We start from the raw sequence: 23,640 nt of genomic DNA, 5'->3' as shown, positions 1-23,640 counted from the left end.
TTGTGGAATATAATGAAGGGCATAGACTGATGAAAAAGAACAGACCCAGAGACTGAGTGACACCTGTCAGAACCTCAAACTTCAGGGAAGGAAAGGATCAGGGGGAGTAAGGAGGAGAAATAAACCAAGGGGCTTGTGTGCATACATATGAGCCTCATCAATGGACACAGGTAACGGGGGGTGGGACATAAGTGGGGGGTAAGGGGTAATGGAGGGATAAGGACACATATGTAAAACAATACTCATAATCATAATCATAATCATAAAAAGAAAGAAAGTGTGGAGTAACCGGAACCCAAAGAACACCTGAGAACGTCTTTCCTGCCATGCTAGCAGGCATCAGCGGTACGGTAATATAACCTGGGGCTATTGGGGAAGTATTTCGGGACTTGCATTCCTGATCCTTCATGGATGGGAGCCCTTACGTGGGCTGATCTCCCTGCCTAATGTAGTCACTGATGATACCAAACACCCTGGTCATGCAGGAGGACCATGGGTGGGGCAAGGAAGTATAATTACACAGGAGTCACCACCCAGCTTCCTTTTGTGTGACACAAAAACAAACCACTGCTCCTTTTTCTGTAAAATTAAAGAGAGGTTTCTGGCTTGCATGGACACCAAAGGAAGGGACCACCGCTACTTCCTCCTGGGAGAGGTGCAGAAAATGTAACAAAGACCTCGTCTATACAAAAAGAAATTGACAGCCAGTTTGAAATGGAATTGCCATGGCCTAGAGCACATGTGTCAAACACAAGGCCCGCGGGCCAAATCCGTCCCGCCAGGCCTTGCAATGTGGCCCGCACCGCGCTGTCATCACTGCACTCCGCTGCGTTTCCATCACAATGACAGTTTATGACTGTTCAGTAAACCATTCGGCCCGCGATTTAGGCTGGATTTTAGATTTTGGCCCCTTCTCTGAGTTCGACACCCCTAGCCTAGAGCAAAGAATATCCTCGCATGATTATAGAGGGCCAAATGGGAAGACACCTGGACATTCTTTACATTGTTGTTGACTGGGCCTGGGACATTGGCAAAATCATGTCATTTGCATTCCCGCCCTGGGAGTGCAGAGATGTTCTTAGTCCCTGGCTTGTTTGTCCAGGAGGAAGGAGTGGGTGGAACCTGAGCCCTCCCAGGCTCCGTGTTGGATTGGAGAATAAATAGATGTGCTGGTGGCTCAGGAGGGTCAGTCAGTCTCTCCAGCAGAGGAGGTCAGCGGCCCTCCTAGCTCCCAGTTTAAAATCTATCTCTGTGTCTTCTCTCTTTATTTCTAATATTTCTCAATCCCTGGGCACTTCCACTTAGAACCGGTTCGTTCATCTCTCTTTCCGTGTGGGACGCGGAAAAGGGAGATCCTGCCAGATCAGGCCCCCGCACATGATATTATTCTACAATGTCATTATAATTTTCCCCAGATTCGAGTTATTCCCATTACCTATAATAGTACCTTGCACCCCTGGGGATCAATAAAAAAAAAAATCATCTTTTTGGTGCTTGGAGACAAAGATAATACATCTCTAGATATTTTAGAATTACAACAGCATAATGTACAACTATCCCAAACAAACTTACAAACCAATTCTTTAAATGTCTGGCAGCAATTTAAAAATGACATGAAAGGAACTATTGGGTCGGCAGCTAAGTAATTGCGGATTTTTAAAAGAAAATCAAAGACAATTTTTTCATGGAACTAAATAACTTTATTCTGTAATGTATTGCCCATTTTGATCAATGACCTTTTGCCATCTTTCAGGCAGCATCATAATCCCACGTTCAAAAAACTTCTGGTTTTTATTAGCAAAAAACTGAATCAGGTACGATTTGACATCATCATCATTATTGAAATTTTTACCATTCAAGGAGTTTTGTAAAGATCGAAACAAAAAGTAATCAGATGGTGCAAGGTCAGGACTATATGGTGGATGTGGCAAAACATCCCAACCAAGCTCCATTAATTTTTGCCGAGTGACCAAAGATGTGTGTGGCCTTGCAGTGTCATGATGGAATACAACACCTTTTCGATTTGTCAATTCGGGCCGCTTTTCTTCAACTGCATTGTTTAATTTCGTTAGTTGTTCAATGTAGACATCAGAATTGATCGTTCGGTTGGGTGGTAAGAGTTCAAAGTAGACAATTCCTTTGTAATCCCACCAAACTGATAACAAAACCTTCTTTTGATGAATATCAGCTTTTGATGTTGGTTGAGTTGGTTCACCTGGCCTGCTCCACGATCTTTTCCGCTTGATATTGTTGTAAACAACCCATTTTCCTCGCCAGTTATCAGTCGTTTTAAAAATGGATCATTTTCATTACGTTTCTCTAGCAAATCGCAGCTGCTAATGCGTTGCGTTAACTGTGATTCTTTCAGTTCGTGAGGAACCCATGTATCGAGTTTTTGAACATAGCCAAGTTGTTTTAAGTGATTTTCAATGCATGTATGTGATACATGAAGCTTCTCTGCAATCTCACGTGTTGTACTGTGACAGTCCGAATTGATTATTGCTTTGATTAGGGCGTCATCAACTTCAACTGGACGACCAGAGCGTTTTTCATCTTTGAGTGAAAAATCACCAGAACGAAATTTGGCAAACCAATTTTGACACTGCCGTTCTTTTAAGGCTTCATCACCATAAACAGCACATAACTTTTTATGAGCTTGCGATGCGTTTTTCCCTTTGCGGAAATAAAAAAGCAAAATATGACGAAAATGTTCCTTTTGATTTTCCATTTTTCAACGAACGCCAAACGAAAACTACAAAACAGATCAAAAAACTTTTTCTACTGATTAACAGCTGAATAGCCAACTATCAAATAACAAAATGTGTTTTACATTTGTACTACGTCTGCAAACCTAAAAATTCAACTGAAGCCATATATGTGTGAAACCCGCACTTACTTAGCTGCCGACCCAATAATCCCTTCTACTGTGTAGAGGGCCCCCTGGGAAGGCACCTGAGCATTCTATATTGGCCCCTCTTGCCCTTTTGGCCAAGAGTGAGTGACCCTTTTCTTGTGGTCCAGTTGCCCACAGCCGTTGCCTGAGCTTTCAGTTCATGCCGAGGTTGAAGCACCATGGTGGCTGGTACCATGGATCTGTCTCTCACCCAGTGGGATGAGCTGGGCCCTCTCTGGAGAAGAAACCTGGGTTTCCCAAAATATGTGATCAGTGCCAGGGCCTCGCCAGCAGGTGAAGGGATCCCAAGGCAGGTGCTGGGGGTACACAAATCCATGCACCAGGCCTCTAGTATATAATAATATAAAACAGATATTGAAAAATTTCCAAATTCTATCCCCTCAAACTGACAATTTGGTGTGTATTCTTCCAAGTATTTTTTTCCTATCCATATGCTACCAATTAGATTTCTTTTCAAAACTGGAATCATAGTATACATAGTTTTTAACCTGATTTTTAACTCACAATATCTTATACATATCTCATTGTTAACACATACAACTCTACCTTCTTTTTAATAGTTGCATAGTATCAACTGTGTTGTGTTTTTAACATGCAAATTTTATATTCTTATTTGATCATATTAAGTTTTTTGTGGCATATTGTTCAATTTTTATGCTTAGAAAGAAGGTTCTCATTTTTTAATAACAATTTTATGATGAACTATTTAAGAGATTAACCTCATTTTAAAAGACAAGTTATGTTGTGAATGAATGAAGACTGCTGACACATTTGTATAAACTATAGGAGGAATCTGGAAAAACTTTGCAAATTAATGAGGAAAATGTCTTGATAAAATAAAACATATTGAAGTGCCTATTTTAAGTGAATAAAATTCGTACTATATTGCCATTTCAGCTGATCTCAACAGCTACTTTTTGGAGATTTAAAATACATCAATGATCTTTGAAAGAGAGAACTCTTACTACCCCAAAATATTCATGAAAAAAATCATAAGCACTCTGTTAAGTCTAGGAATGCACTGAGAAAATATAGGCACACAGATGCTCACAAACACACACAATTTCTGCTCTTACAGAGTTTACATTTAAGTGGGAGACAAACATTATTCAAATAATGATAGAGAGAGAGAGAGAGAGAGAGAGCGCGCGCGAGCGCCAGGGTCATCACATCCACAATGACTGGAGGCTCAACCAAACATCAGGCTGCACGCACAGCAGGTGAGCGGGCTGCACTGCTGACTTCTCTGAGAGAGAGGCGGGGCTGATCAGCAATGGCAGTGGGCTGGGTGATCAGACCCTGCTTCTCTCTCCCCGCCTCGCCAGCAGCCAAGCCTCTCTCTCTCTTCCAGAGGTCAGCAGTTCAGTCTGCTTGCCAGCAGCCTGGGATGGCTGCTGATCAGCCCTGCTTCTATAATCAGGCCTGGAGATAGGCCTGGAGATGCTGACTGGCATAGAAACCGACCAATCAGAATCAAATCTTGAACTGCAAAGGCAGAACCTAAAGTGGGGGCTGAGGAGGGATTTTAAGGGCAACAGCTTTTTGGTATAAGGTGTAAGAAAGTGATTCAATTTTTTAATGACCAGTTTGGTAATATTATATCTGGCTGGCTATCAGTCCAGATATAGAGATTATGTGTTTTTGTCTGCCAAGAGCCATTTCCTCCTGCTGAAAAAGGCTCCCACCTCCCCATTTAAGCAACCCTGTCCTATATAATCTATCTATACTAATATAAGGGTAATATGCTAATTAGACTGGGTCGATCAGCCATCTTTCAGACATCCAACTTCCTTCTGGACAAAGCCATGGTGGTGGGGGCTGAGGCAGAGGCAGTTAGGGATGATCAGGCCAGCAGGGGAGGGCAGTTGGGAGTGAGATCAGGCCAGCAGGGGAGGGCAGTTGGGGGCAAGATCAGATCAACAGACAGAGGGGCAAGGTAGGGACGATTAGGCAGGCAGGTAGGTGAGTGGTTAGTCATTCCAGATTGTGAGAGAGATGTCTGACTGCCGGTTTAGGCCAGATTCCTGTGGGATTGGGCCTCCACTGGCAGTCAGACATCCCCCAAGGGGCCCCAGATTGGAGAGGGTGCAGCTGGGCTGAGGAAGCCCCCTCTGTGCACGGATTTTGTGCAGGAGGCCTCTAGTAAATATATAATAACAAACTGCAGTGTGTGCAATAGAAGAAGAGTATAGGAAAAAGCTGATTAAGATGGAACTGTCCTTGGCTTAGAACATCGTGGAAAGCTACACTGGGGTGTATCTGTTGTTCTGTGGTTGGGGGTAAGGATGGGGAGGGGGTTTGGTGGCAGGTGAGGGGGTACATTACAGAGAGAAGAAACTATGAGGGCAGGAACCCTGAAACTTGAGGGAGAATAAGCCGTGGGCAACTGAAGGGCTAACTGAAACACCTGCAAAGAGGAAGAAGGATTTAAATTCTGCTAAGGTATTTAAATTCCAACAGTTTTCACCATTCAAAAATGATGTAAATATAGGTTGTCAGATTGTGTGAGTCACTGAATGATAGTCGAAGTCCTGTGAGTGTCCTGAAACTGAGTGTTCAAAAAATTCCAGAATTTAAGTGCTGGATAGAAGAGAATGCCCCAGCAATGTTTCTGAGTTGAAAAAAAAAAAAAAAAAGAAAGAAAAGAAAAGCCAGGAGAGAGCATGATATAACTAAAGGCCGGGGAAAGAGGGCCTGTTAAAGAGGCAGTGAGTGCTGCTAAGCGATCAAGGTAAATGAGAACTGGGGGGGGGAGGAAGTTCATTGAATTTCACAACATGGAGGCCAACAACCTTTACAAAATGCTTAAACTCTGCTGATACTGCATAATGAGTTTCATGCATCTTCTGAATTGTCTGTATCCTTTGCCTGACTGGAGGGGTGTGGGCTGCTTTAGATCCAGTGTAAGCTCCTGGAGGTCCAGCCACATTCTAGCTACAACCAACATGGCATTATAAACAACAAAAACATTATATGAAAAACACATTTTTGACAAGGCATTTATTACCACTTGCTTTGACATCAGAATCAACTGGGTTCTTATTGAAAAACATCTGTAATACTCTCAACAATAAAGATAACTTTTAAAAAAAAGAAAAGAAATGTGAAATGTATTTCTTGCATAATACTTGTACAATTTCTCGTAGGTATCTGATAAATCTAGATATCTGATAATTCTATAATTGAAATATATAGAATCTGGAATTTCTTCAAACCAGGGACTAATTCCTTTAATTTCTCAAGTTTTAGGTAAGTTTCTTCCTTTTGTGATAAATGTATTTTTACAGATAGATTTTTCCCCCTTTTAATGGAATATTTTGGATGTTAAATTCCTCTGAAATGCTAGAGCTTTTTAAAAAACTGCAGTCTTCCTTTCATCAAGTGTGACATTTTCCACTTTCTCTCTCTTTTTCTTAGGTACAGGGAAGGAGGTATAGATAGAAGTGGGAGGATATATATCTTTTAAAAGGTCATCCTGGGCTGGGTGTGGAAAAGCAAAAATTATGATGATCGCTTCCTCTACTTCATAGGCAGTTTAGCTCTGCTTAAGACTATCATGGGAGCCTCAACATTATAAATCCAAGGCAACTGTAATAAAACCCTGTGGTTTCTTCTTTCATATAACAGTAGCAACCACTTATTAAGCACCTCCTATGTGTCAGACACAATATTGGTGGCTTTATATATTATTTCCATAATCAAATATATCATGGTCCCCATTTTACAGAAAACTAAAGCTTTGAGTTTCTAAGTAACTTGAACAACTAGTAAGTAAGTGGTAGAGGTAGATTATGGATGCAGAACTGGTCCCGAAGCCTCTGCTCTTTTCACACCTTGCAATGTTAGTGCCTTTTATTGTTAAAAGTTCTCCTTGGGGAATGTTGGGGCTTGCACTTCCTGACTTTGGCAGCTGTTGGGAAGGACAGAAAAGTAAAACATTCAAGTGTATCTGAGGAGGCTCAACAGCACCCCTCTCCTGCACAAAATTACTCCAGGCTTGCTTATTAGATGTTCCCCACTCTGAAAATTTATATTTCAGTGTACACCAAATTGGCACTGTCCTTATTTATTTATTTATTTATTTTTATGGAACACCTGCTCTCATGTCTCGGTAGGTGGAAAGAAAGCATTTTTTATCTGTGTCAAGGCTCAGCACAAAAACAGCAGCATGGAATAAAACAATGCAACAAGTAAGATTATGTATATATGAAATTCTACCTATAAATATACTTATCACAAATGACACAAAGAAATAAGACTATATCCATAGTCTTATTATATAGTCTTATTACTGTGCTGATGCGTTATATCCAATCTTTAGTTGTTAGTTTACTTATATGAAGACCAGTCAATAGAAGGAAATTCCAGTGTGACAGAATTTTGACAACCCCTCAATGTTATCTCTTACAGGATCTAGTTACAATGTGCTCTTCCAGGAAGGATGTAAACTGTGCATATGTTTTAACCTCGCCCACCGTTACTCTCTTTTCTAGTTATACTATATGTGAGATTCCCTGACTGATGTTTTTTTAGGATCATGGAAAGAGAGGCCAGTCTTATTTCCTTATTTTTCTATACTTAAGAGTTTAAATATATAATATTCTCTTAGTAATTAAAAAAACACACAATCTAGATGTTTCTATGCATGTTTAACCAGTATTTTACATTTAGGTTGGCAGAATTTTATCAATTAGAACTATATAAATATGTATTATACAATTACATTAAGGATAAATTGTGATTTATGTGTTAATAACCTAAATTTCTCTCTTATCATTTTAATAGTGAGATATTTAAAATGTTTCTATAAATCAGGCTTTAAAAATAATACTAATATAGGAAACTGAGGTGCAATTTTTTTTCAGAATATTTTTTTAATTAAATTATTATCTGTGTACATATTTTATTGTAACATTGCCCCCCCCCCGAGGTGCAATTTTTATTGGCACTGAGTTACTGTGTTATAGAAAGAACCTAAACCTGGAACCTAACTTTAGCTCTGTTTCTTATTTACTTCAGAGAACTCCCTTCATCCCTTTCTTCATCTATAGAAAGGATAATTTCCACCCCACAGTGTTCTTATGAAGACTAAATGACATAAATATAGCAATGTTCTAGAAAGACAAAATTGTATTTAAGGGACCTTGGGCATGGTGAGGAACTGGACATCTCAGAATAATAGGGAGGTGCTTTGTATGGGGTTTGAGCAAAACATTTATTAATCATGAAGCCCAAGTTCTATGTATGGTAGGCCTTGAATATCTTTCCCCAAAATTCTAAGCCCAGACTTCCCTACTTGGGTGAACTCAACCCCAGGGCATATTCTGTGATTTTTGTCCTTGTCTCACTTCCCCCAGATTATAAAATTTGGAGAATCCATTCCTTCATCTTTGTATACTTCTTATAACTGCTCATTGGTTAAGTGCTTAATGTGTTTATAGTAGACTAGAGGCCAGGTGCACAAATTTGTGCATGGGTGAGGTCCCTTGGCCTGCCCAGGGATCAAGGTCTATTGGGGGCTGTCCAGGGGGATGAGCCCCAGGTTGGCTGGCCAGCCTCCCTATAATGGCCTATTGGGGCGGGCCGGCAGCAGGGGGCGGGGCTGCAGGAGGTTGGCTGTAGGAGTGCACTGACCACCAGGGGCAGCTCTGCATTGAGCGTTTGCCCCCTATGGTCAGTGCGCATCATAGTGTTGGTTGACCTGTCGTTCCAGTTGTTTAATCACCTGGTCACTTAGGCTTTACTGATTATATATATATATATATATATATATATATATATATATATATATATATATCATACTGATATATATATACAATAGAAAGAGAGAGAGAGAGAGAGAGAGAGAGAGAGAGAGAGAGAGAGAGAGGGAGGAAGGGAGGGAGGGAGGGAGGGAGGGAGGGAGGAAGGCCCAGTGCACAAATTTGTGCACCAGTGGGGTTAGGTCCCTTGTCCTGGCCTGCGGGATCGGGCTGAAACCGGCTCTCTGACATCCCCCTAGGGGTCCTGGATTGTGAGAGGGCCAGGCCGAGGGACCCCACCAGTGCACAATCAGGGCTGGGGAGGGACATGGGAGGTTGGCCAGCTGGGAAGGGACCCTGGGAGGCTTCTTAGTACAGGGCGTGTCTGGACAGCCCCAGCAGCAAGCTAACCTACTGGTTGAAGTGTCTGCCCCCTGGTGGTCAGTGCATGTTACAGCGAACAGTTGAATGGCCTTAGCATACCATTAACATATTGCTCTTTGAATGGTTGAATGGTGACTAGACACTTAGCATATTAGGCTTTTATTATATAGGAGGATAAGGTCCTTATACAGAGAGCTGCACATCAGAACAGTGAGTTAGGTTAGACTGAAAAGCCGTTAATGACTCATTAAATTAAAACTACTTTTAAGTTCTTCCTTCTCTCTGAAGGAAAGAGCAGTGGTGTTTTTCCTGAATGAAAATCTTAAATTCAATTGGGCCACTTAGTGTTCAGCTTAAAGCCTGAAAAGCTACAGGTGCAAGGTTTGGGGAGGGGGGGGGCGGGGGGAGAACCAACAGTTCACTTCACTTTGGTTGTGCTCCGGCTGGAACCTTGACCAGAGCCCTGGCTTTGGTCCCAACAGGAGTGCCTGTCCCACCCAAACCCCCGCTCCCCTCCCCCGGTTGTGGGGTGTGTGTGTGTGTGGGGGGTCGGCCCAGCTGTCTTCCACCCCGCAGGCCCGGCTTCTGGTCTTGAGAGATGCAAATGAAGTGGTGTGAAGGGTTGGGCTTTTTTTTCTGTTCCTTAAAATGCAACGAACAAAAAAAAAAGTACAACAATCCAAACCCAACCATCTTGCTGCACGCCGGCTTCCTGGCTGCTCCCCAGGGACAGCACCCGCGCCCGCGCCCGCGCGCTCTGGGCGGGGCCCTCTCCGCCCGCCCCGCCGGCCGTTCCCGCCGCGCGCCCCGCCCCGGCCCGCCCGCTGCAGGCCCGGCGCTCCCGCGCGCCCCCGGAGGAGCCGCGGCTCGGGACCCTCCCTCTCCCGGGAGCACCCGGCGGAGGCGGTTGGAGGCGCCGGAAGGACTCCTGCCGCCTCTCACCCGCTCCAGTCCCTGGGAAAGGCCGGACCCGGGAGGCGGAACAAAGGCGAATCCCGACCCGGGAGGCGGACCGAGGTGCCGGGGGAGGGCGGCGGGCGGGCCGATCGGCCCCACGAGTCCATTTTGCTGCCGGAGACGGGCGTCCGCGCGGCCCACGCAGGGCCCTCGGTCCCCGGAGTCCTCGCTAAGCGTCAGCCCGGGCTCCTCTCGGGGACGGTGGTCCCGGAGCTGCCGCCTGGGTGGGGCTCCTTCCGGCGCGGCGGGGGGCTGGCGGAGAACTGGGGGGCCCAGTCCGGCCGCGCGGCGGGAACCGGCGGGGCGCCGCCCGGGTGCGGAGGAGCGGCGGGCGGTGAGGGGCCGGGGCGGTGGGTCTCCTCCAGGCCCGCTAGCCCCGCTGCCAGCACCTCGCTGTCGCCTGGAAAAGAGAAGGGGCCGTGAACCATAACCGAGAAGCTTCTTAGTACAGAAATCTCCAGCCTCCCCCCATGCTCCTGGCTTTCACCAGGTCTTAGCAGACTGGTTTTGTTTGTGGGAGACAATTGAAAAAAACTGATGGTTAAGACCAAGAATCCTGTGCGAATTAATGCCTAACACCCTGTTCTTTGTTCTTTCTTTGCAGTAGCCTCCTTTGATTGTCAGTCACAACCTGGGAGAGTAGTAACACAGAAGAATACACCTGCTTGCAGGGACAGAGGTAAACTACAACACATTTCCTTACATTAAAAAAAAACCACAAAAAACAAAAACGCCGATTTTCTTTAGGCCCAGAACCTTTTAAAATTGCATAATATGTACCCGCATGGGTGACTTTTGTCTTTAAATATTTTGTTAAAACTAAAAAAAGAAAAAAAATCCCAGATTTGGGAATTCTTTATGTGCAGTTACCTGATATGTATTATAATCTAAAGGATTACATTGCAGTAGAAAAGGGAGGCTTCAGCAGCATTTTGCTTTTTTATGTTTTTTTTTCCCCCCTTCTATGCCATGCTGCTAGATTTTGTACAACAGGGCTTGAATTTTCTAACTATATAATAGATATTTTAAAAGCAGAATTTCATTTACATAGGCACTCCCTTTGGTAGAATTTGATATAGCTGTTGGTTAACAGGTTATACTTATCTTGCACAAAAAGAAGATACATTTCTTTAGGCTTTCCATCTTTCCCTGTAAACCTCCCTGCTAAGTCTTCATTTTCTACATAATGATAGGGTGGTTACCTCGCCTTACTTCTGCTACAGCTTTTATTCAGATATGCCCATTTCCAGGATATTGCTTTGTAGCTGTTATCCTTTGTAATACTTTCTATGCTCTCCCTTGAAATTACATTTCAAGTACATCTCTATTTTAGGAACATTCTTGGTTAATACACTTATGCTGGAACATAATGCTTTAAATATGTTTACAATGTTTGTAAGCGTATGTAGTTAAACCTCTATATTTACATAGTTTAGCAGTTGACAAGATTGTCACTTAATCTTTCCAAGAACATTATGAAGGTACTATAAAAATCCTTACTCTGTGAAGGGTAAAACTAATAGTTAAACCAGAGGTGAAGAAGCTGTTTTCTGCCAAGGGCCATTTGGATATTTATAACATCATTTGTGGGCCATACAAAATTATCAGTTGAAAATTTGTTTGTTATATTCGGTCAAACATTTAATTAATCCTCCCCTAATGCCTTGGCAGGACCAGACCAAATGATTTTTCTGGCCTTATATGGCTCTCCGGCCAGATGGTTCTCACCTCTGATAAACAGGTATTTAGAAGCAGGTTCATGTTCTTACCCCTATGCAGGGGAACCTGTTCCAATCTAAATTGTAAAAAGTCATAAAATTTTATAAGGAATTTAGAGAGCTCATGATTAAACTTCTCCATGTTATTAATGAGGGTACTAAATTCTTGACCCACTTCTTGGATAGTGCTAAGATGTAAGAATGGGAAAACTTAGAGATCCTGTGCCAGCTTGCTGAGTGTGATTGAGAAATCTCCTGCGGATGGGGGGAAAGGAGGTATTTCTTTTCTCACTTTTAAGGTTAGGTGCTTAGATGATCTCTAAAGTGTTTTTAAGCTCAGTACTTATATTTTATTCCTTTCTCATAACTTTTATATTTCATATATGTATCGGTAATACACTGACACATACTAATATTATACTGCCTTAAAACTGTTTTATATTTTAAACTTGGATAGATTCGGTAAAGTATGCCTTGTTTTTTTTTATTAAGCTCTATAAAAGTATGGCTCTGTTGTACGGTTAGGAACTGTATGGAGAGGTGGGGCACTCTCATCTCTGGTGAGAGTTCATAAAGTAGTGTACCCTTTCTAGAGGGAATCTTGGCAGTCTTTTCAAGAGCCTTAAAAATGATCCTAATCTTTGAGCCACCCAACAATACACTTAAAGGAATTATCTAAGGAAATAATCAGAGCTATGTACCAAGACTTTTCTACAAGATGTTCATTTAAATGTTGTAATACCAGAAAAGTAATCAATAAGATCTTATAAGATATACTTGCATGTTTTAGAAGGATATATAGTGATGGGAGAAATGCATATGGTAAAATAAGAGAAAAAAGTGGCTACAAAATTGTTAATATGTGTATGTATACAAACACACAAATAGGAAGAAATATGCCAAAATAATATTAGAAGAAATGTACCAAAATAATAGTAGCAGTTATTTCTTGCTAATTTATGAATTTTTTTAATTGCATGGATAGACTCCCCAAACTTCAGTATGGTGTCAACTTTATGTCTTTTTTATAAGGCATTAATCACAACTTTAGAGCAGGGCTGTGGAATGGCCTGCCCATGGCCCACGAAATCATTTGGTGTGCCCCTGCCAAGGTATTACAGGGGAGTTAATTAAATGTTTGACCAAATATAACAGGCTAATTTTTAAGTTGGTAATTCTGTGTGGCCTGTGAATGATGTTATAAATATCCAAATTATCCTTGGCAGATAAAGGTCCCAACCCTGTTTTAGAGTAACAGTATCTTTGTATATGTGCTATATTTCTGGATTTAGGGCAGGAATTGACATTTGGTTTATATTTAATCTTTATAAATGTTATTAGAACCTTGGACTATCCATTTTTGTTATTCATAAAAGACACTGCCATTGTCATTACTTTGGGCTGATCCTAGATTACTAGAATAGCACTAGAATAGAGTGCTGTGCCCACCTCTTACTACAGTTAACCAAATACAAGTGAGCTTTGACATTCAGAAAGTTATATTCAAGTTAAGCCTTCTATAAAACAAATTCCCATAACATGAACTCTTTCCCTCCACTCCCCATTTAAAGATATGTTTTTATTGATTTCAGAGAGAAGAAGGGAGAGGGAGAGAAAGATAGAAATATCAACGATGAGAAAGAATCATTGACTGATTGCTGTCTGGATGCCCCATACAGGGGATTGAGCCTGCAACCTGGGCAGGTGCCCTGACCGGGAATCAAACCATGACTCCTGGTTTATGGTTCAGTGCTCAACCTCTGAGCAACACTGGCCAGGCAACATGAACTCTTTTAAATTAACCTCATTATAGATGTAAATAGTATACATTTTTAAGGAAAGGCTGATAGTTTAAATAAATTATTGTATTTTCTGTGGCATAAGCATGGAGTGCTAACATGTATAATATAGCCAACCTAAAAATTGCTTTAAGCTGAGCACCATTAGCTTTCAACTTGATATATTCTGTAGAATAGTATGTGTATATCATTCTACACTGAACAAATGAACACTGTTTACACCAATTACATTTCCAATAGTCATCTCAAAAATAAGTTCTTAGTTGGTAGATGGTAATTATCAGTTATGTACGAAATGCCTATTTTCACTTGGCGCAGTGAATAATTTTATCTAATATACCTAGCTATCAATAGTTGTCTATTGAATGCTAGACTTTGGCAGCACTTTCTGAAAACTGGAATTAACCTCAAATACAGAGTTAAATGATAGAATATTTTAATATGTACCAACCTGTTGGGATAATAATTTAAATCAATGATTGCCAAGTTTATGGTTGTAAAGAAGACAATTTGCTTTATGGATAATAACTTGCCACCTTCATATAAACCTGTTCTTCTGGGAGAAAAACCAGACATTTCTGGTTCTTACAACTTCTGCAGAAGTCAGTAGTTGGAACTTAAATTAACTTGATTTGAACTATTAACAGGAAAAGATAAATAACTGGGTCTGGTTGGTACCAGAATAGGAGAATAATTTAGTCTGTATTTATATTTCTCTGCAATTCATACACATAGTTTATTCAAATTGATTTCATCTCAGTGGAGGAGAATGGGATTCAACACCATTTGGAGTCCATACAGATTTTTCAGTAATTGTACATAAATGGGATAATGATATCTATTGGGTATCTTAAAATCCTACTGATTTAATACTGGAGATTTACAGGATTATCTATCTATATAAAAGCCCAGCAACCATTATGGTGGATCGACCAGAATGACTGGTCAAGTTGATGTGCGCTGACTACCAGGAGGCAGATGCTCAATGCAGGAAATGCCCCCTGGTGGTCAGTGTGCTCCCATAGCAGGAGCGCTGCTCAGCCAGAAGCCAGGCTCAGGGCTGGCAAGCGCAGTGGCAGTGGCAGTGGCAGTGGCAGAAGCCTCTCCTGCCTCCACAACAGCACTAAGGAGCTCTGAGCCAAGCAGTAAGGAGCAAGCAGGTGGGCGGTTAGGAGCGAGGGGTCCTGGGTTACGAGAGGGATGTCTGACTGCTGATTTAGGTCCACTCAGGCCTAAACCAGCAGTCTGACATCCCCCAGGGGTCCCGGATTACAAGAGGGAACCGGCCGGTCAGAGGGACACCTCTCCCCCCATGCATGAATTTTGTGTATCGGGTCTTAGAATAATATCTTGGATAATTATCAAATGTCACAGGGAAAAGTAAAACAGGGAAGAAAGATGAAAAGGGTGGGAAATAAAAGAATATGAGGAAATTGGAGATTTTACTCATTGAAACAAGTATGAAGAAGATGAGTTAAAAGAAGAATAAACAAAGGAAAGAACCAAGGTGAAATAGTGTTACATACAAGAGAATGAAGAAAAGAGAGGGGAAAAAACACCTCCAGTTTTTCTGAGTAGTCTGAACTAGTTCGGTAATAACTAGTTTTTGAGAATATCATCTTAGTCTGAAAACTGAACTTTCTGAGTAGGTGGGCCTTCCAAGCTGGTGGACCTTCTGTACTAGCTTTATTTTGCCTTGTTTACTAGGAATCTGATTAGAAATACCTGGAGGGAAATTTCTAATTAGTCTATATGGATTCATAGTTAACTTTTGTATTGTGTTTGCAAGAGCTACATAACAGTTACATAAGCTATTTTATTTATTATTTTTTTAATCCTTACCCAAGGATTATTGATTTTTTCCCCCCCCCCGAGAAATAGAAACATTGAATGTGCCCCAACTAGGGATCGAGCCCACAGCCTTTGTGGTGTATGGGATGATGCTCCAATCATCTCAGCCACCTGGCTAGGGTAGATAAACTATTTTTAGACATAGAAATATGCAATATCTTAATTTTAATATTTTTTTTGAGATATTGGAAATCTTAATCTTACTTTGTCCTGTTTTGATTAAGTAAGTTATGAAATGGTCTGTAAAAGCCAGAATGAAGTGTAATAACACACTGACATAAAGTACTTAAAAGCTTTGTAAATAATTTTCACATATTAATTACTTTTCAAAACAGTTGTACAATGAGGAAAGAATCTAGTATGTGTAAATGTTTTGTCAAAGGTCACAGATTAAGAGCCAGACAAATATAGTATGTCAGTCTCCTCACAGACCTGTATTCAGAGATTCTGAATAATATATTTTTTAATTTGAATATACTATTCCAGATTAAGCCTTTGTAACGCTTAGCATATTTAATATTTCTGATGTTTTGCTTTTTTAGCTCAGTATGGTTTTCTTATAATTGGCTGTCCTCTTTAGTTTTGTTTTTTTTTGCCAACTTTTTCCTTTTCATTTTACTTTATTGATACTTATTTACTTATTTATTTTAAATAAATTTTCATCAATTTCAGAAAGGAAGAGAAAGGTAGAGAGAGAGAAACATCAATCAGCTGCCTCCTGCATGATCTCTATTGGGGATCAAGCCTGCAACCCCGGGCATGTTCCCTGACTGGGAATCGAACTGAGACCTGGTTCATAGGTCCACATTTAGCCACCGAACCATACTGGCCAGGCTACTTTGTGGATTTTTTAGAGAAAGGGAGAAACATTGATTGGTTGCCTTCTGCCTGCTCCCCCACCAGGGATCAAACCTGCAATCTGGTTTTGTGCCCTGACTGGGTATTGAACAGGCCACCTTTTGGTGCAATAGGACAACACTCCAACCAACTGTGCCACACCAGCCAGGGCTCTGCCAACTTTTTAATTGTGAAAATTTTCAAATATTCAGAAAAAATATCCTTAATTACTTATTGGATCTTTATTAAGATTCAAGAAAGCATTATTAATGGTTCTCATATAAAATAGAATATACTACTTGAAAATGAGCTTAATTAGTGTGCTTAGAGGAAGTGATTTAAAAAAAAAAAGTGATCCCTTTTATTCTAAGCATTGTTCCAAGAGAAGATTGGTATCTCAGTGTAGTAGAGCTTCTCATATTTAGCTTTGTCTGTGAACTCAATTTCAGTATTTGTTATCTAGTTACTTGTTAGGTATTTGGATACTGCTTTGAAATTCCTGAGTTCAAAGATGCCTCAAAAGGGAGTGGAAAGCCCTAACTGGTTTGGATCAGTGGATAGAGTGTCGGCCTGCAGACTCAAGAGTCCCAGGTTCAATTCCGGTCAAGGGCATGTACTTTGGTCCTGCAGGAGGCAGCTGGTCGATGTTCCTCTCTCATCAATGTTTCAAACGTTCTTCCTTTCTGTAAGAAAATCAATAAAATATATTTAAAAAAAGGTATGAGGGAGAGTGGAAATTTGGTTTAAATATGTAAGATATGAAGTATAATATATTGGTTTTTCTTTTTGTTCTTAATGGGATTTAGGAAGAAATCATGGGTAATATTTGAACAACTTTATATTGCTATCAACCAATGAAATTTGAAAGTTTTATAGGAATGTTTCTTTTAATAAATAGGTTTTTATTAAAATTAACTTTTGCTTAATGAATAAATGAACACCTTTTGCATTATAATGATTTTGGGTTGATTTTTAAAAACAAAGGACTTGTAAGAGGGAGAAGTCTTAACACACACAGATTAGCTTTAATATCTATTTTATGGCTCCATTCCTTTGTATTAGCTTTTCCATTTTTAATATTTTGTTTTATATTTAATAGAGACTGTTGAAGCTATATCTATATAACCATTTCTGGTAGAATTGTTAATGTAGTTTTCCTTTAGTGGAGATACCTTGAAAATTTACTTAAAACTAAATCTGTGGTTCTGTTATACAACTATGTATTTGTAAAAGAGTGAATTTTACTTACATAAATGAAAAAGTATATCGATATTTAAACTATAAATATATCAGAAAAACATAGTTGAAAGACAAAGAGGTAGTAGACAACAAGGTATATATTCATTTACTTTTGTTGTTGCTAAAAAACTTGGGAAATTTTTGCCCTGATCAGTGTGGCTCAGTTGATTGGTCCTGTACACTAAAAGATTGCAGGTTCAATTCCCAGTCAAGGCACATATTTTGGTTGGGGTGCATTTGGCTATGGGATTAATGTTTCTCCCTCCCTCTCTTCCTCTCTCCCTTCCTCTTTCTAAAAGTCAATAAGCATGTCCTTGGGTGAGGATTTAAAAAAATAACAAAACTTGGTAAATATTTAATTGTTAGGAGAACAGATTTTGTTGCTTCAAAGTTGAGACCTTTTGATATCCAGAAACATAGTAAAAAAAAGAAATGAGTCTTGGGAAACTTGGTTGCCTTTATACACTTAATTTGACATTGGTTAAGTCAAAATTTATGACTGAACAATAATTTTGTTTACATACTTTCTTGATGTTAGTAGAGCTTATCTTCTCTATTAGGAAAATTAGCCCCCAAAAGAGGAGCTATGTACTTTAGTGTTTTCAAAGGGGTAAGCTTTATTGATTTCTTCAGATTTTATGTGTTAGAAAATTCTAAATTTAAGAAAATTCTATAAATTCCTTTACTGTAAAGCATACTCTTCAGGTAGTGGGACTAAAATCACACTGTGCATTTTCATTTAAAACTTAGTTTTTACTCAGAGAGGAAGGGCGGAAGGGAAGTTGGGAGAGGGAGAGGGAGAGAAGCATCCATTGGCTGCCTCCCTCACATACCCTTTGATGTATGGCACCACGCACCAACCAATAACCACACCGGACAGGATTTTATTTAAAACTTTCCTGGCAGTAAACTTGCCATGGTTTCTTGGATTAGAATATTATGTCTCAGTTTCCTCTAAAAGTCAGCTATGGAAGTGGTCACATAGTTTTGTCATAGAGAAAATTTTGAGTATAAAACTAAGTGATGAGAAAGTAAAAGTATTTAAAGTGAACAAAAATAAGAATCTTTAAATTATAAACTAAAATTTGCATGCTGTATTATTTAAAATGGAATAATAGGGTCTATCATAATTTTGATGCGATTTATAAAAAAGGGACTTTGCAAAGAGTAATTTTTTTTTCAAACTCTGGTTCATTTTAAGAGTTGTAAGTTGATTATGGCTTTGAGATGACTGTTTGTTATTTCTAAATTTTCCTCTGTGTGTCATTTTCCTTTTTTACTTTCATCATACTTAATTGCCTTAAAATTTTTTTTGGCTCCTATTGCATTATCCTCCGTTTTCTTCAAAGTTTCTCTTTGCCATGATTGCTTTTTTTCTCCTCCTCATCCCAACCATGCATCCTTTTCCTTCCTTCCTTCCTTCCTTCCTTCCTTCCTTCCTTCCTTCCTTCCTTCCTTCCTTCCTTCCTTCCTTCCTTCCTTCCTTCCTTCCTTCCTTATTATTTAATATGCTTGGTAGGATCCACTGGAAATATTAACCTTGCAAGGATAAGTAAAACCTGCTAATTTCCTATTTTTACTGCCTACTCCAAAATCTAGCCTTAGCATAGAATTCATAGGTGAAAGATAATAGAAGTGATAAAGTGAGGAACCAGGACTAGGATCGGAGGATATTCAAGTTTTCCCTCCTGACTAGAGTCAGTGTTTTATAGCTAGCACAACAGTCTTCATGGCTATTCTCTTCCCAATGCTTTTCAAAGGTGGTATGATTTGTCTCACAAGAGTTTCCGAAAAATCAGCTCATCACACATTTGCCATAAGACACTAAATTTGACAGAATAATCTTTGCTTTAGTTCTACATACTAGTATATTAGTATGTCTTTCATAACTTAACATAAAACCATAAACTGATTACCGTAGCCCTGCAAGCTCAGCTTATCTTTTAAATACTATTTATCTTCTGGATTGTAACTCTAATTGTGACTCTTAAAATTACTGTTAAAAATTATTTACTTATATTTTTATTATAAGATGGCCTTCTGAATGTTAGACCCTGTTTTTTATTACTTTGGTGGTAACACTGTGTGTGTGTGTGTGTGTGTGTGTGTGTGTGTGTGTGTGTATCCCTAACTATAACTGAAAGAGGACATTTATAGCTCTATTTAAAAATTTTAGGATAGAAGTTTTAAAACATTCATATAAAAATAAGCTTTGCATTGAGCTTTTGTTTACATATATACAGTACAGAAGATATTTATTGTACTATAAATGAAAAAATTTAAGATACAAAATTCAAATAACAAGATAAATCTATTACATGTTAACAAATGATTTGTGAAAAACAACTTTTTCGAGACATTTGTGAGAAGAGTGGCATTTGGGAGAAGAAGGTCTCTTTTATGAATTACTGTTTATTATTTTTTTATTCCTTACCAGAGTAAGGATATTTTTTCTATTGATTTTTAGAAAGTGGATGGAAGGGGAAGGGGAAGAGGAAGAAGGGAGAGAAGGGAGAGAGAGAAACAATAATGTAAGAGACACATCAATTGGTTGCCTCCCACAGGCTCCAAGCAGGAAGGAGGGTTTGAACCTGGAACCTGCAACCCAGTATATGTGCCTTTGTCTGGGAATCGAACCTTGACCCTCGGGTGTGCAGGCCTATGCTTTAACCATTGAACCACTTGTTTAATAGAAAACATCTGGAGTCTTTTATCTGCCTCTGCTGTAGTAAGTTTTTTTTTGTTTTGTTTTTTTCCTGAAATAAACAAAGAAAATAAAATCTGACCTTGCATATGTAGATGGTGAGGGGAAGAATATTTTAATAGCCTTTTCTGATAATTGGGGATATTTGGTACTGTACCATAAATCAACAAACAGTAGTTTCTTAAAGGTTAAGTTGCAGTATGGAATCTGAAATCATATATTTTTTAACATATTTGTTTTTTTTACCCATGTGTAATTTATAACATGCATTGGTGATTGAACTTGTTCACTGTATTGTGCAAATCTTAACATATTTTATCATATAGTAATCTTCCCACTAAAAAAACTCCCATAGTTATTATCACCATTTTTCTCACTAAACGTCTTTAATTAATGGGAAGTTACCAAGCTTTTAAAGGACAATGTTTTCCAAAGGTTTAGTTTTCACCAAAAAACTAAACTTTTATCATTGGGAAGAAATACTGTTTTTTCCCTTGAAGTGATAAGCTCATTTTATTCATTTTCAAGAAGATATCTGCCAGATAACTAAATTGAAATGGCTATAGTTTTATTACTTGTTCTTTCAAATAACAATGGTGTTTCATGACAAAAACAGTTGGTTCATTTCAGCTTGCAACTCAGTCACATGAGCTGTTTTCCTCCAGGCGATTATCTGCTGGTATGTGGCAGAAATGCTGTGTGTTTACTTCCTATTTTATCATACAAGGATCAAGATTAAATAAAATGAATACTTGTTATTGCTTCATCAAGAACATTCTTAAATGAAACTGGCTATACCCCCATTTTGATGTGGTGGTGAGAGGAAGACAGACTCAATGTACAGTTCGGTACTATATATTGCCTTGATTCCTGCTAAGTTTCCAGCAGCCTCACCATTGCTTTTACAGTACAGTGGTTAACACGGTGCCAAAAAGCAAGTAACATCTCAGTATTATTATGAAAATAGTATTGACCTAACGATGCCCTGAAAGAATCTTAGTGATACCCAGGTTTCTGTCCACCACATTTTGAAAACTGGTGCTCTAGATAGTAAAAGATGGCTTTGATTACTGCTCTGCTATTTTAAAAATGCATTTAATTCTCTAAGGAAGAATGAATTGCAACTCTCATTTTATGTCTTTACCTATCATTTTAATAATTGTAATTTTGTCTTTGAAATAGGAAATATGCCATTTTTTAGAGAGGAAGGGAGGGGGAGAGGTAAAAACATCAACGATGAGATAATCATTGATTGGCTGCCTCCAGTACAACCCCCTCCTGGGGATCGAGCCCACAGCCTGGGCATGTGTCCTGACCAGAAATCAAACCTTGACCTCCTGGTTCATAGGTCGATGCTCAACCACTGAGCCACACTGGCGGGGCAAAAATGTTGTTTAAAAATAAGTCTGTAGGAGAATACATGCTTGGCTTTATATTTCTGTGCTGCTTTCTTTTAAATAGCACCTTTTATAATTGTGGGCCCAGACTAAAGAACTCATTCTATTCAGACACTGAGTAGCTTTGTTTCTGACAGCAGTGGTCAGCTCTGTTTTAAAACAATCACTTGGGTGCTGCTGGCTCAACTTGCAGTTGTCCTAGTCCTAACCCTATCCCAGCCAAAGCCTTGTTGGAAAGCCCACACAAAGGCCTTGTGTCCAGGGAGCCCTTCTAATAAGGAGTGTGTTCTCGTCCCAGCAGATTAAATCTGCTTTGGTGTGCATTCCCTTCCCAGATTTCTTATTTCCTTTGCCCTGCTATTTCAGTGAAAGGTTATTTTTAATATATATGAATATAGTTTCTTCTAATTATTACATAGTGCAAGTGGAGGGGATTACTGGAATAAAAAAATGTTTATTTCTCTATGGTAGGATGTGATGGAGCTGCTTGAAGAAGATCTTACGTGCCCAATCTGCTGCAGTCTGTTTGATGATCCTCGAGTTTTGCCTTGCTCTCACAACTTCTGCAAAAAATGCTTAGAAGGGATCTTAGAGGGGACTGGGCGGAACTCATTGTGGAGGTCATCTCCATTCAAGTGCCCCACATGCCGCAAGGAAACTTCAGCCTCCGGAGTCAGTAGCCTGCAGGTTAATTACTCCCTGAAGGGTATTGTGGAGAAGTATAACAAGATCAAGATCTCTCCAAAAATGCCAGTGTGCAAAGGACACTTGGGGCAGCCTCTCAACATTTTCTGCCTGACTGACATGCAGCTGATTTGTGGGATCTGTGCTACACGTGGGGACCACACCAAACATGTCTTCTGCTCTATTGAAGATGCCTACGCTCAGGAAAGGGGCGCCTTCGAGTCCCTCTTCCAGAGCTTTCAGACCTGGCGCCGGGGAGATGCTCTTTCTCGTTTGGATACCTTGGAAACTAACAAAAGGAAATCTCTACAGTTACTGACTAAAGATTCAGATAAAGTGAAGGAGTTTTTTGAGAAGTTACAACACACATTAGATCAAAAGAAGAATGAAATCCTGTCTGACTTTGAGACCATGAAACTTGCAGTTATGCAAGCCTATGACCCAGAGATTAACAAACTCAACACCATCTTACAGGAACAACGAATGGCCTTTAACATCGCTGAGGCCTTCAAAGATGTGTCAGAACCAATCATATTTTTGCAACAGATGCAGGAATTCAGAGAAAAAATAAAAGTAATCAAGGAAACTCCTTTACCTCCCTCTAATTTGCCCACAAGCCCTTTAATGAAGAACTTTGATACCAGTCAGTGGGAAGACATAAAACTAGCAGATGTGGATAAACTTTCTTTGCCTCAAGACACTGGCATACTCATTGGCAAGATTCCCTGGAGCTTTTATAAGTTTGTAGTAGTCATTCTGCTTGGCCTTTTCATTTTCTTCAGTGTTTTCCTAGAATGGCCTTTATTTGATGAGTTCTCAACCTGGAAAGACCATCTTTCACATTTCAGTTCCTATCTGACTAAGTCGCCTGATTTTATAGAACAATCAGTTTTTTACTGGGAACAGGTGACAGATGGGTTTTTCATTTTCAGTGAAAGATTCAAGAATTTTACTTTGGTGGTGCTGAATAATGTGGCAGAATTTATGTGCAAATATAAACTATTATAAAATCTGTTTTAAGTGCATAGTACTCTGTTTTTTGTTAGACATTTGTAAGAGAACAAAGTGGTAGTTCAGATTTGGTCAAAGATCCAGTCAGATACTTTCCTTCAAAAGTAATAACTTAAATATGCCTTTCAAATTAGGTAGCATAAAGATAAAAGTGAAATTTAATTGTACAGTCCTGAACCCTCCTTCCTTTTTAGAGTGCTTTTGAAATAAGTATCATTACTTCCCAATATTGTGTTTATGCTATGTAAAAAGGAGAGGTGAAAGAGCACATGGTGTAATACTATATTGATGAGGTAATGTAATAGTGATTGTACCTAATAAAGACTACTCTTGTAAAGCAACTTTTTTTTTTAAGGAAAGAAACAGGTGGATTGGATTTCCAGATTTTTCTGCCAAGGGTAGAC

The 23,640-nt window shown here is 39.6% G+C and overlaps 1 protein-coding gene across 6 annotated transcripts; it reads left to right on the top strand.

Moving 5' to 3' along the window:
- Positions 1–6,084: 6,084 nt before the first annotated feature.
- TRIM13 (tripartite motif containing 13) lies at positions 6,085–23,577 on the top strand. 6 transcript variants are annotated; one of them, XM_036459224.2, is made up of 4 exons: positions 10,466–10,486; positions 10,601–10,675; positions 20,872–21,077; positions 22,013–23,577. In XM_036459224.2, the coding sequence occupies exon 4, from the start codon at positions 22,019–22,021 to the stop codon at positions 23,231–23,233; it is 1,215 nt and encodes a 404-aa protein (XP_036315117.1). In that variant the 5' UTR covers positions 10,466–10,486; positions 10,601–10,675; positions 20,872–21,077; positions 22,013–22,018; the 3' UTR covers positions 23,234–23,577. The 6 variants fall into 6 exon arrangements, with proteins under 6 accessions (XP_045444600.1, XP_036315113.1, XP_036315114.1 ...); XM_045588644.1 differs by lacking the exons at positions 10,466–10,486; positions 20,872–21,077 and adding an exon at positions 6,085–6,163; XM_036459220.2 differs by lacking the exons at positions 10,466–10,486; positions 20,872–21,077 and adding an exon at positions 9,960–10,056.
- The last annotated feature ends 63 nt before the right edge of the window (positions 23,578–23,640 follow it).

The sequence above is a fragment of the Pipistrellus kuhlii genome, unplaced genomic scaffold, assembly GCF_014108245.1.
Source record: "Pipistrellus kuhlii isolate mPipKuh1 unplaced genomic scaffold, mPipKuh1.p scaffold_m20_p_3, whole genome shotgun sequence".
In the NCBI taxonomy this organism is placed as follows: Eukaryota; Metazoa; Chordata; class Mammalia; order Chiroptera; family Vespertilionidae; genus Pipistrellus; species Pipistrellus kuhlii.
Note: the sequence above shows the minus strand (reverse complement) of the source record. Positions and strands in the feature narration are given on the sequence as shown.